The sequence below is a fragment of the Colobus angolensis genome, unplaced genomic scaffold (genome assembly GCF_000951035.1).
Source record: "Colobus angolensis palliatus isolate OR3802 unplaced genomic scaffold, Cang.pa_1.0 Scaffold27, whole genome shotgun sequence".
Lineage (NCBI taxonomy): Eukaryota > Metazoa > Chordata > Mammalia > Primates > Cercopithecidae > Colobus > Colobus angolensis.
The window spans coordinates 14,485,501-14,498,171 of record NW_012115932.1 but is presented as its reverse complement, the minus strand read 5'-3'; the positions used below and the strand labels follow the sequence as shown (position 1 = coordinate 14,498,171).

At 47.0% G+C, this 12,671-nt stretch overlaps 1 protein-coding gene across 6 annotated transcripts in view; it reads right to left on the bottom strand.

Moving 5' to 3' along the window:
* The window catches only part of KCNIP1 (Kv channel interacting protein 1), a 389,539-nt gene that overhangs the window by 224,717 nt on the left and 152,151 nt on the right, over window positions 1–12,671 (bottom strand). For 5 of the 6 annotated variants that reach the window (XM_011947767.1, XM_011947763.1, XM_011947762.1 and 2 more), the window contains exon 1: window positions 12,284–12,671. The exons of the other annotated variant lie outside the window; for it this stretch is intronic. Coding sequence is in view for 4 of the 5 variants with exons in the window: in XM_011947763.1 (XP_011803153.1) it covers window positions 12,284–12,344 (61 nt within the window). In the remaining variant the exon portion in view is untranslated. The remainder of the gene's footprint in view (window positions 1–12,283) is intronic. 6 annotated transcript variants of the gene reach the window in all.

The following is a 12,671-nucleotide window of genomic DNA, read 5'->3' as shown; positions in this document are numbered from 1 at the left end:
ACTGATCCCCACCATGTATGCACTGCCTTATAGCTTACTAAACACATTCATATTATCTCACTAATGCTCATGACAATCCAATGAATTGATACCATGATTGTTATTGTTTAACAGATGAAGAAGCTGATATGCAGAAAGGGGCTAAACAATTTCTTCAAACCACAGGGCTCCTAAAGGGTAAGCTAGGACTGACCTTCAATTCTATTTCGCCCAGCACACCATCAGCTCTCTTCATCAGCTCTAAGTTGTTATGGAATGGCCTCCAATGTGCTATGTTTTTGCACCATGCCACAATCTTTGATGTTCATATCATGTGAATATGCTGTTGGCGAGTGGGGGAGGTCCTCAAAGTCGTGCCCAAGTTTCTCTGCCACATGAATTCTAATTAAGGAATCCCAAGTCTTTGTGCATCTGTGTGAAATATCAGTTCAAGTCACCAAGTACCAGTCTTTTGCCCAGAACTGTCCTGGGATCCTCAAAGATGCTCAGAAGGGAAGAAAGAAAGGTCCAGGTCTCTGAGGAAAGGTCACTCTTGCTGGAGAGTCAAGCATGTTTACAGGGAATGATGATAGAACAGTACAAGGTAATCAAAGGCTAAATCATGGAGACAAATAGTAAGTTCCCTGGGAGAGGAGAAGGAGGAATCAAATGTAAGCTGCAGTGATCATGGGGAGACACTTAGGGGGACAAGTGTGGCGGTGAGAGGGCACAGTCTCTATCCCTACTTACTCGGTGCTTTTCTCATCCTTGCTGTCCACTACCTCCTAGGACTTTGTCCCCTTCTCCTGAACATGGACAGCCTGACTCTGCTCCTTGCCTCCCACTTCTGATGGCATCTTCTTTCTGTTAACATCCTCCAAGTCACAAGCATACAAAACATCACTGGCATTTTTAATTCCTTTCCCCTTCTTGTTGCCTGCCTCTGTGACTTTGCTCATCCTGTTCCTTCTGGCTAGAACTTCACTAACCTACATTCCTGCCTGGGCCAACCCCTAGCTCATTTGCTGAGCTCTAATGCCACCTCTTTCGGCCACTTTCTCTAATTCTCCAGCCCCTGCCCCTCAGATAGAGGTGCTTTCTCCCTCTTCTGAATCCCCACATATACATAATCTATAATGTCCTCCAGTTAAATGCTCAGGTTCAGTCTGGTCCAGAGATTCAGCATGCAGGCACTGGAGGCAAACCATCTGGTTTCGAATCCTGGCTTGTCCACTTACGAGAAGTGAGACATTGGACATTTGCTTATGCCCTCTAGTCTTCAGTGTCCTCATCTGGAAAGGGTCTAGTAATAATGCTTGCTTCCTGGGGATACTGTAAGGCTTACATAAAGTCAAGCTGCTAAAGTGTCTAGCACATAGCATGTCATAGATTTGCTGTCAATATAATTATTATGAGCAGAGAGAAGTTCTTTGGGGACAAAGACTGTGTCCAACATAACTCGAATTTTCCAGCAGCTTCTTCTTCAGGGGAAGGCAAATGGGAGCCAGAATTGCCTCTAGCAGAGGCTACATGATATGGACCAATGTACAGAGTGGTCACTTAGCAAGGGAAAAACCAGGGAGGGTGGAATGGTAGCACCAGGTGAGAACAGATGCAATAGGCAATTGGGAATGACAGAGAGGGTCCCTGGGAAGATCAGGACAAGATTCAATGCTCATTGTAGTCCCAGGTTTTCCTACCTCCTCTTACAATGCACCCTGAGGACATATCAAATCATAAGGTGCTTCTAGGAAATGAGTGAGGCTTGCATTTGGAGTGTCAACATCAAGGGCTTTGGAAGCGGCCAAAGCTGGTGTGAACCCTGTTCTTCCACCAGGCATCTGGGGGACTTGGGGCAAGTCACTTCTTCTCAAGCCTCAGTTTCCTCATCTATAAAATAGGGGGATCAGTGCCTGTCTCTCACAGTGTGAGATTTCATCTGTTACATGGGAATAATTGTACTCCCTACCACATAGGGTTGTTGTGAGGATTACATTAGTTTAATGTACCAAAGGCGCTTAGAGTGGTACTTGGCACAGATTGCTATATAAATGTCACAAGGACTATTTAAATGTTATGTTTGTTACTGTTGTTATTTTGTCAACACCTTGCACAGTCCTTGGCATGCAGCTGGTGCCCGATACAGATCGGTTTTTTTCCTTTTCCTGTCTGGTTCCAACTCCAATGCTGAAATGCCTCACAGGCACACTCAAGAGATGCTTAAAGCACTAGCAAAGTAGAGGCATGAAAAATTGCGTTTTGAAAGCATATTTTATTTCAGAAAAGTCACTAAAGTAGTCAACATGGGAAAAATCCAAATTTGGCAGACTTCCTTAGACTTATCTTACTGTTTCTCCTTTGAAATGCCTGTGTAGCCATTGGTGGGGCAGGGCAGGGTGGGGCGGTGGTGGGAAGACCTGATCATTTTAGTGTTAGGGCATACAGGGCTTAGAGATCTAATGAGCCAAGGGCTGGATGTATGCAAAGGGGGAAGGAAAGAAGGGGAGCTCCTTGCTGTCCTGACTTCAATGGGTGGGGAAGCCTCCTGAAGACACCCCTGCTGAGTGCACGATTTGGACATCTGGAAGAGTCATACATGGGAGAATCCCAGAGATGGAGAGAAAGTGCAGCCTCAGTCACACGGATGCAAATGTGCCAGCTTCCCCAAGGCAGCTGGGAGCTGCATGGTCTCCACCAGAACACTCCTCTCACTCTGGGTCCAGGGTTGGCATGGGTGAGGAGCTGGTGGAGCCAAGACGAGGCTGTCATTTTCAGTTCCTGGGAGCTGGGAAACTAGCCGTCACTGCTCAGCCTCTTCCTGGGGCTCAGAGGCTTGCTTGTCCTGGATGCGCCCTCCAGCTGCAGGCAGGAGCCCAGGTGGTGGAGTGCCTCGCAATCAGATCCGCTTCAAGTACTTGCTCGCTAATCACTAGCCAATCAAGAACCTCCCTGCACCGAAGTTTCCTAGTCTGCGAAGTGAGAATAATAATGAAATCATTACAGGACTCCTACAAAAATAAAAAGATTGCTTTTTTGGGGGGATCCCCACCAACAGAGAGGTCCTACTAGACCCCCTGGAAAAGGCATTTGACTTTAATTCTCCAGGCCCTACCTGTGTCTGTTTAGACTCCTACTTTGGTCACATTTTCTGGCTTCAAATCGCACACAAAGGCTCTGCATGTAAACCAGGCTGCCAGCCTGACCTGGGATTCTGAACATTATCAGTGAAATCCATTATGCAGGTAAGTCTCTAGTTGCGGTCCACACGGCTCTGTCCTGCACCCTCTTCTGGCCTGTGTTCTTAGAAGCAAGTTAGATAAAGACCTAGAATGCCTCCTTATCATATCTTCAGGTAGCAGAAAACTTGGAGGTATAGCTAAGATGACAGCTGGTGGAATCAAGATTCAGGATCTCACTTGGCTGGAATAACATTTAAAATGAGTAAATTAAAACTTAATGGGCATACGTCATCCTGCACTTTTTCTTTGTTGTTAAAAAGAAAGAGAGAGAAAGAAAGAAAAACAGACAAGCTTGATTGCAGAAATGCAAATCTGGGAATCTGACTTCACAACATCTTATATGAGATGACCAGGGCTGGGGTTCAGATGTCAGGCCTGACACTTGAGTTATGTGATTGTGGGTAAACCACTCACCTTCTCTGGACTCTATTTTCTTATTTGTAAAATGAGGCTTAAATCAGAAGTCTTCAAAGTCCTCTTCCAGCTTGATATGTAATTTTGTATAATATAATACATATAGTTCCATTGTCTGTGCTTTAGGCCGATATTCCTCAGACTTCAGTGGGTATATAAACCATCTGGTGATTTGTTAAAATGCAGGTTCTGACTGGGTAGGTCTGACTGAATTGAGGCCTGGGACTTTGTATTTCTTTTTTCTTTCTTTCTTTTTTTTTTTTTTTTTTTTTTTTTTTTTTTTTTTTTTTTTTTTTTTGAGATGGAATATCGCTCTGTCACCCAGGCTGGAGTGCAGTGGTGCAATCTCGGCTCACTGCAACCTCCACCTCCCGGGTTCATGCCATTCCCCTGCCTCAGCCTCCCGAGTAGCTGGGACTACAGGCACCCACCACCACGCCTGGGTAATTTTTTTGTATTTTTAGTAGAGACTGGGTTTCACCATGTTAGCCAGGATGGTCTCGATCTCCTGACCTTGTGACCCACCCGCCTCGGCCTCCCAAAGTGCTGGGATTACAGGCGTGAGCCACCGTGCCCGGCTGGGACTCTGTATTTCTAACAAGTTCTCAACTGATGCTGAGGCTGCTGGTCTGAGGAGCACACTTTAAGGAGCATAGACCCAGATAGTAATAATTTACCTTTAGTGCATTCTATGTGCTGACCGCTGCATCTTACATGCATGATCGCATTTAATCCTCATAACAACCTGGGAGGGAATTACCAACAATATCCTCATTTTCTAGATTATGTAGAGATGAAAGTTCACAGAAGCGAGGTAACCTGTTCAATGTCACACAGCTAATGAGTTGCAGAGCCAGGATTTGAATTCTAGGTCTGCCTAACCAGGAGTATATGCTCATAACAACCATACAACATACGCAGGTGATTCGGGCCAACATGTGGCTAAGGAGAGAAAGGAAATGAACGGGATAGCAGTAAGGTACTTGCAAGTGTACTAGCAAGCTCTTGTGTTTTTTTCTTAGCAGTAATAATCACTTGTAAACCGACTGACCTCTCCTTGCCCACCTGGACCATGTGAAAACTCTGATCTTGGTCCCTAGTTCTGAATGTTTGCAATTCTAACATACTTGGAGGATATTTAAGCACTCTATCTTCACTGACAGGCAATGATGGCTATAACAAAGGGAGAAAATTTTAGTTCACATAAATGATTAGAGCAGAGGAGAGATGTTTAATCCTATTAATGAATTTGCTAATTGGCCTTTTGCCCCCAATCATTTCATATTCAGGCTTCCACAGCATCAGATTAAACGGAAATAGATCTAGGGAGAGGCGGGGTTGGGATGGCGCTAAAAGCATTTTGCTCAGGGCCTGCACGTAGCTCAGTTGTTCCGTGTGGCTAATGAGGTGCTTCAGTCTATTCTTGAATGTCTTCTCCCCAACATCCATGTACCCTTTTTGACAGTTTTTCTACTCAGGTCCCTAAGGTTCCGGAGGCAAAGCCAGGAGGAGAGGAGGTTAGTGTGGCAGTTAGAAGCTCAGGCTCTGGGATCCACCAGAACCAGGCTCTGAGATTCCCAAGCTCTGTGACCCTGAGTAAGGCACTTCCCTTTTTAGAGCCTCAGGTTCCTCAACTACAAAATAAGAACTGTAACAGCATCTTGTCCTCCAGGGTTGGGGTTAACAAAATAACACAGGAAAGAGCTGAGCAATGTACCCGGCACTGGGTGGAGGACACAGTGATTTGGGCTAGCATTACTATCCTCCCTGGCGGGTGACCTGCATTTTCATACCTCACTGTTGGGAATTGCTTTTACCATCTAAAGTTGACAGCTTCCCTTAGGAATCACCAGAGAAACTGCTTAGGGTGCCAGTGACCATGGATATAGTGGCTCGGGATCTCAGAGGGTTGGAATCAGAGGCCACAGCTCAAAGGGATGGGGAGATTACCAAGGGTAACACCGTCATCATCCAGGTGGAGCAAGGCAGAAGGAAGGGGCCTGCCCTGAGATGGGACAAAAGGCGGCAGCAAAGCCAGCACTGCCAACTCACCTAGTGTGCATCACCATGTTCACTTCCTTCTTGGCCCTCATGCGGCCCTGTAGGGAGACACTGTCCTTGTCTGCATTTTTTTTTTTTTTTTTGAGATGCAGTCTCGCTCTGTCACCCAGGCTAGAGATTGCACAATAGCGCAATCTTGGCTCACTGCAACCTCTGCCTCTTTGGTTTAAGTGATTCTCCTGCCTCAGCCTCCTGAGTGGCTGGGATTACAGGAGTGTGACACCACACCTGGCTAATTTTTGTATTATTAGTAGAGACGGGGTTTCACCATGTTGGCCAGGCTGGTCTTGAACTCCTGACCTCGTGATCTGTCCACCTCGACCTCCCAAAGTGCTGGGATTACAGATGTGAGCCACCATACCTGGCCCATTGTCCCCATTTTATAGAGGAGGAAACTGAGGCCTAGAGAGGCTCAGCTATGAACCAAAGAAAAGGAGTTGAATCCCAAGACTCTCTTGTTTTAATGCAGTGCTCCTAACCATAATGCAATCCTACTTCTAGCTTTCTGATTTGAGTGGTATGTGGTTCCTACTTCCCCCCACCGCACCAATGAAGCTTTTAGTCTGGCCTTGAATAACAAGATTTAATCCAAAGTACTACTCCCATGGCTGGGGTATGGGAAGCTAGCAATATCCCAACTTACTGCAACTACTTCCAGAAGGTGACCTATTTAAAATACTACCGGGAGGAAGGGGAAATATTTAAAGAGAAGTTTCTCTGGAGACCCTAGGACTCTTAGGCTCTCTCTGTCTTTTCTAAAAACTGCTCCTTCCCTGCCTGATGAATGGGAACATCAGCTCCAGGGCCATTATGCAGAATTTTGCAGAGCTTCTCCCCAGGAGCAGAGCTGGATTCCTCATCTGCACCGCTGCATTCCAGCACCACTCAGAGCCATCGAGAACGCACACTCTGGCCCATCCATCCTTACCTCCATGCCGCCAGCATCTATCAAGTCTGGATGCAGTGTCAGGACTGACAGAGGCCCTGGGATAAGACTCAGTCCCTGAAAGCTAGTCAGAGAGATAAATGTGTAAACCCATAATGACAACCTCATAGTGTGTTCAGAATTGTAGTGAGGGGAAGCAGCAACAGCTATGCGGGAAGAGAGACGGGAGAGATGTGCTCTGCCTACAGAAGCTGGGAAAGGCTTCCCAGAAAGGTGGCATTGAATGGGGCCTTGAAGGATAAGTAGGAGTTGGCCAGGTGAATGAGGAGATGGAGGAGGAGGGAGGATAAGGAAGCCAGAGTGGATCTTAGGCAGAACTGACATCAGGGAAACAATGCTGAAGGACATCTGTGGGACTGACTAAGTGAACAAATGAACGAGTGGATAAATATACACATTCTGATCTCACCCAGGCAAGGCAAGGGTGAACCTGAAATATAAGGGAAGACAAGGGGAATCACCATGAGTCAGTCTCTACTTTTCTTTCAGCAAAAGAGTGAAAACTTAGACATCTCCTCACCTTCTCCAAAGATGCTACACACCTACTAGTATCCAAAAAATTACCAGGACTCTTCTTGACTGAATTTATATTTTTCAGCTTTGGAGAACATGACTATCAATGCTCTTTGTGAAAAGATAGTCTTTTAATTATAGCCATTCTGGCACTTCATCATCCATTCATTTATGGACATATTCATTCATTCATGCAGTCATTTATTCCATCATTCTTTCTGTCATTCAGTTGATAATTCATTTGTTTCTTCACTGATTCACTCCTTTACTGTTTCCCCCATTCATTCAATCATTCATCTTTTCACTCATTTGTTAAAGCATGTGCTCACTTATTCACTTACACATTTACAAAGCATTCATGGAGCAAGGCCCATCCAAGTAGACAAAGAAATCTAAGCCTTGGCCCTTTTCCAGAGACGAGGTCAAAACAATCCCACTGATTTTAGGCAGTAAGTCCTTCCCCTCTGTCTTCTGTTCTTTTCCATCTCGCTCTTTCTGTTTATCTTGAACTCCGCTGAGCTCCTTCTGGGATTGAGGGACCAGAACTCTGCCTGGTGCTGGATGTGGGTTCCTCATATCTTTGTGATTACAAGGGGAGTGGGAGTAGAATCACTGTTCTCAGCACTTTCCTGCTAAATGGTAAACAGATTCGGTACATTTCATGGACAAAGTCAATTCAAAACCAGCAGGCTGAATAACAGAATTCATTCCCGGTAGAGGGCTGGTAACTGAAATTCCAGTGGGAAACTAACTTTTCCTGCAGGGTCTGCAATTCTAGAAAATAATGGAGATTGTTTATAATTTCCTCTAGAAAATTTTTTATTAAGTACCTACTATGTGCACAGAACCAAGCAGAGAGTTGTGAAGGATGAGTTAGATGAACTCCTCCCCAAGAACCCTGCCCTCTGGTGGAGGGGAAAGGGGGTTAACATCTCCATTGATTGTCTAATTCTAAACACAATTGTGAGTCAAAAGAAAACGTACGCCTTAAAAGAATGTGGGAATTCAGATGGGAGAAGTCACTTCTCTCTGGGGCTTGGAGAAGGCTTCCTGAATATGGAAACTGCTGAGTGAGGTCTTGGAATGTGCGTGGAATTTTAACTATTAGACAAGGTAGCAAGGGGTGGGGTGGGAGAGTATTACAGAATTAAAAGGACAGGCAAAGATGCAAAGATGGGTAAAGACCAAAGCACAAACCTTTCTATAAATCAGGATTCTCCTTTTGCAGATAAAGAAACTAGCATTTACAAACTAAAATGACTTGCCATACAGGACTATGTGACAACAGGACCACTGCTTCTCTATGCCTTTCTGTCTCTTGTCACTCTCCCAGATCTTTAGATTGAAAATACTGCCTTGACCAATAAACCATAAACCCAGCCTCATCAGGTGCACTCTGCTTTCATAAGTTCCCTGAGGTGCTCATTGATCTAGGAGCAAATATGGGACTATTAGGAACATTCCCATGTTTGGCCCTATGTTAACCAGTACCATATTAACTCACCATGTGGCCTTAGAAAAAGCATCTGATAGCCATGGAGTTGAGTTTACTCACCTATGCTATGACTATTCTTGAGATCCGAAGCTCAGCCCTTTCGGAAAGTTCTGCATGCTTGCACTTGGTCATGGAGGATTTCTAACTCAGCCACCCCAGCAGTGTGGGATTATTTGCTTGTAGGCAATTCTCTATTGAGATGGCCTTGATCTAGTGATGTTGTCCCTAAATTCTCCTGCCCCCCTGACAAGCCCAGCAGTTGCACCTGTATGGTCCTCCTCTGGTTCTCCTCAGTGCCCTAGCCTGTCTCACTTGCCCATTCAAGGCCAGGAGCAGTGTCCTTGGTGTGTCATGCACATGCAAAACTGCTAGAGCCAGAAATTCTATCTGGGACTGGGATGCAGAAGCTGAATCCCAAAAGCAGGGCTCTTCTACTTTTAATTAAAGACACACAAAGATCCCAAACAGAGAGAAGGACAGGAAGTGAACCTGAATATTTTTATTCAGTGGCATGGCTCTTAAGTTACTTTAGATTTCTGTTGCCTTTAGAGAGCTCTCTCTGAATACCCAGGTTGGGCTAGATATCTTCTTGCAGCACTAATCATGCAGAGTTTTTGCCCTATTTAAAAACTATATATGTTTCTAAATTGTATTATCAAAGCATTCAGGATTTTAATTGAGCAGGCTTTGATGTTTTCAGGACAAGCCACAGAGTAGAGGTCAGTGAGGGTTGAAGCAAGGGACGAGCATCTGTATGCCTGGGTTTTTGGTCCTAGTTATCTGGATAGGGCTGGATAAGGTTTCCAGAAATGAGCTGTTAAGACTCAGATGTACTGCCTACTTCGAAAATGGCCTTACTCAGGACGTTTGGAAGCCCCAAACAATACAGCCACAAATTGAATAGTATCTAAAATTTGCAGACCACTTATGGAGCAGAGCTGTGCTAAATGCTTGACTTGCATGATCCTTGAAATCCACACAACAGCTATTTTAAGATGGTAATTACCACTACCCCTGTTTTATAGTTGAGGAAAACAAGGCTTAGTCATCCAGCTAGTAAGTGGCAGAGCCTGAATTTGAACCCAGCAGGGAGACTGATTCCTGAGTTGAAAAATCCCAACTGCTCTCTTCTGACCACTTCTAATTAGATCTGAGCCTCACGTCTCTGAGATCATAGCAGCAGCTCTGGTGAGAGCATCAACCACAAAAATATTAGAATTTGAGAACCAAATGGAACCTGAGGAAATGCCTAATGTGAATTTCTCCTTTTACAAAGAAGAAACCGAGGCCCCAGTGGGGAAAAGTGACCTGGCCAGGATAGGATGCCTGACCACTAGCCTCCCCAGCCAGGGCTCCCTCCAGGTTTCCAAGCTGCTTCCCATAGAAGGGTCTTCTGCTGATTAGCATTCCACTGTGCAAGGCAGTGAGATGACTCTGCTCCGGGGGCAAATGCCTGGGGGAACATATGCAGCTGGACCCCTGGACAACTCACGCCGGTGTCACAGGCTTTGTGCAGGAAGGGCTGAGTGCTCAGTGCTTTGCTGGCTTGCCTTGGGAGTCCACCCATTGGCCCCAAACCTGCTGTGAGTCTCAAACAAACATTGTTGTGAGGGTTAAATGAGAGTTGTTGATAAAACACCTAGCATTATGGCAAGCACATAGTAGGGGCACACTGAATGTTAGTATCCCCTCTTCTCTTTCTTTGAATCCGAGACAGAAGCAAAGACCTTTGTACTTTGGGAATCCTGCAGGAATTCATCCAGGGTAAATTCCTGGATGTTTAGGGTAGGAGAAGGAAATGGTAGACAGTAATGCCTCAGCTCTTACTCTTTCCCCAGCCCTATGCAAGGAGCTCCGTATTCATCATTCATTCAATTCTCACATCCTTACAACAACTTCCTCTGGGTCCCTGGTGGCTGCAGCCAACACAGAATATGAAGCAGAGTCCCCCCTTCCTCGACTTCCTACATAACCAGTTTCCTTCCAGGAAGTAGCATACGAATTTTATGGATGAAAAACTGAGGCTTAGGGAGGTGGGGGGACTTGCCTAAGGTTCCAGAGGCAGGGAATGATGGAGCTGGGATTCATACCCAGACTCAACTTGACTCTAGGGCCTGAGATCTTTCTGTGACACCCAGCTCCCAGGAGAGCCACAGGCATGCAAAATATTTGAAAACAAGACCGACTTTCCTGTCTCCACAGTCCCCTGGCCTCTGAGACCACATGGTGGTCAGACAGGTGATGAGGGAGAAGACCTAGATTTGGTGCTGAAAATTGTCCCCAGTCAAGCAGCATCCCAGGATCTGCAAGAGGTGAGGCTTGGAATGTCAAGGCCTTGGGCTGAGCTTTGCGGATCTGTTCTGGTCAGGACTGGTAAAAGGGCAACCAGTCCCTTCCTTGCCAGCAGGACGTGTAACTCAGCTGGACAAATGGGTCAAAGCCTCTTCCTATGTTCTAGGCTGTAAATGCCAACCCAGCTTCAGCACCTAAGATCTGCACCCAGAGATCTCTTTTCTTGGGGCTCAGCCAGCCTGATGCCTCTGGGATCTAGGCCAGAAGCTGGGACCCCTTCCTCCAGGGGGTTTCAAGGACAGTTTACTTGTGCAGATCTCTGTGGTTCTAACCAGGGTGAGACCAACCACGTTCTAAGAGGAGAAGTGCACTTCTACTCACTATTGGGCATATAGGGTAGGAGCTGTAACTCCCACCTGTATCCAGGATGGGGGCTCTGATGGTAGAACTTGAATGTTTAAGTGTCAAAGCTACTTAAAATCTTACCACTCATAGTGACATTTGAACATTAAACAAAACAAAATCCATCATTTCCCGTTTCCTAACTGCTTCCAGTCTCTTTATTCCAACAACTAACTTTCGAACTGCTGGTAAGGAGACCTGCATTGTCCTCCAGGGCACAACACACTGGTTCCAACTTCACCTGGACCCATTTGAGGACTCTCTCACAGGTGGTGAGATCAGCCATGTCTCGGCTGGGGACAGGTGGTGATGGAACAGCGTCCAGGCAGAAGAGACTCCAGGATATTATGCTTTTTAATCCTTGATGTAAGCTCAGCTCCCAGCCAGCCCTTCACGGTTGCTCCTCCTGACTCCCGGAGCCACCAGGACATGAGGCCTGGGAGTTTTACCCCTGGCAGTAGCTGATTCCTTTTGGCTTGCAGAGGTTTCCGGGGTGCAGACAGAGCACTCTTCCTGATGAAGGGACTCGCAGGTCTGTACCTGGCATAGCCGCCTGGGAGGAGTGTGGGAGTGTGGGAGCACCCTCACTGAGTGCTCAAACGCCAGCTGTCACACACACTTCCACCAGAGAATCCGGTCACCCCCACCTGTGAACGTGCCTCTTCCTTCGGCTCCCAGAGATTTCCCCAGGAGGAGAGTCCCGGCGCCTGGTGCCCCAGAGGGGTCCAGTCCCCGATGGGGCAAACGTCCACTCTGGCTCCCTCCTCTGGTGTTCATACCAACCCTCTCACCGGTTTCTCTCTCCTTTGGGTACAATCACCTGTCCGGGCTCCTCGTGGAGAGGGGAGTCCGGACTAAGGGAGGCAGATGGCACACCCCACCTCGGCGCCCAGCACCCCCAAACCCAGACAGGGGAACAAAAGGAAGAAGGAGGTCGCTTACCTTTCGAGGGTCGCCTTTGTTTGGTTTGCAGAGATGAGAAGGTGCCCATGACGGCCCCCATGGCAGCGAAGACTTGTGTGCGAGTTGGGACCCCGGGCCCTGCCCCTCCCCTTCCCTGGAAAGAAATCCCCGTGGTTTGTCTACTCTGAATTGGAGGAGAGAAAAGCGACCAGCAGTTCGCCTGCAGCTTGGTATTCAGCGAGCGTGGAGCCGAGGCTAGGAGGTTTCTGGATTCCTTCTTCAGCCCGGCACATGCAGGGACTCAGGGCTAGCTGCTCCCCGGGAGCCTTCGGAACGGCTTCCCAGCGCGAGGACCCGGCCCGGCCGGTTCCCTCGCCCAGGGCCGAGGAGGGTGCCCTGAAGCCTGCCTGGCACTGGACACGGGGCC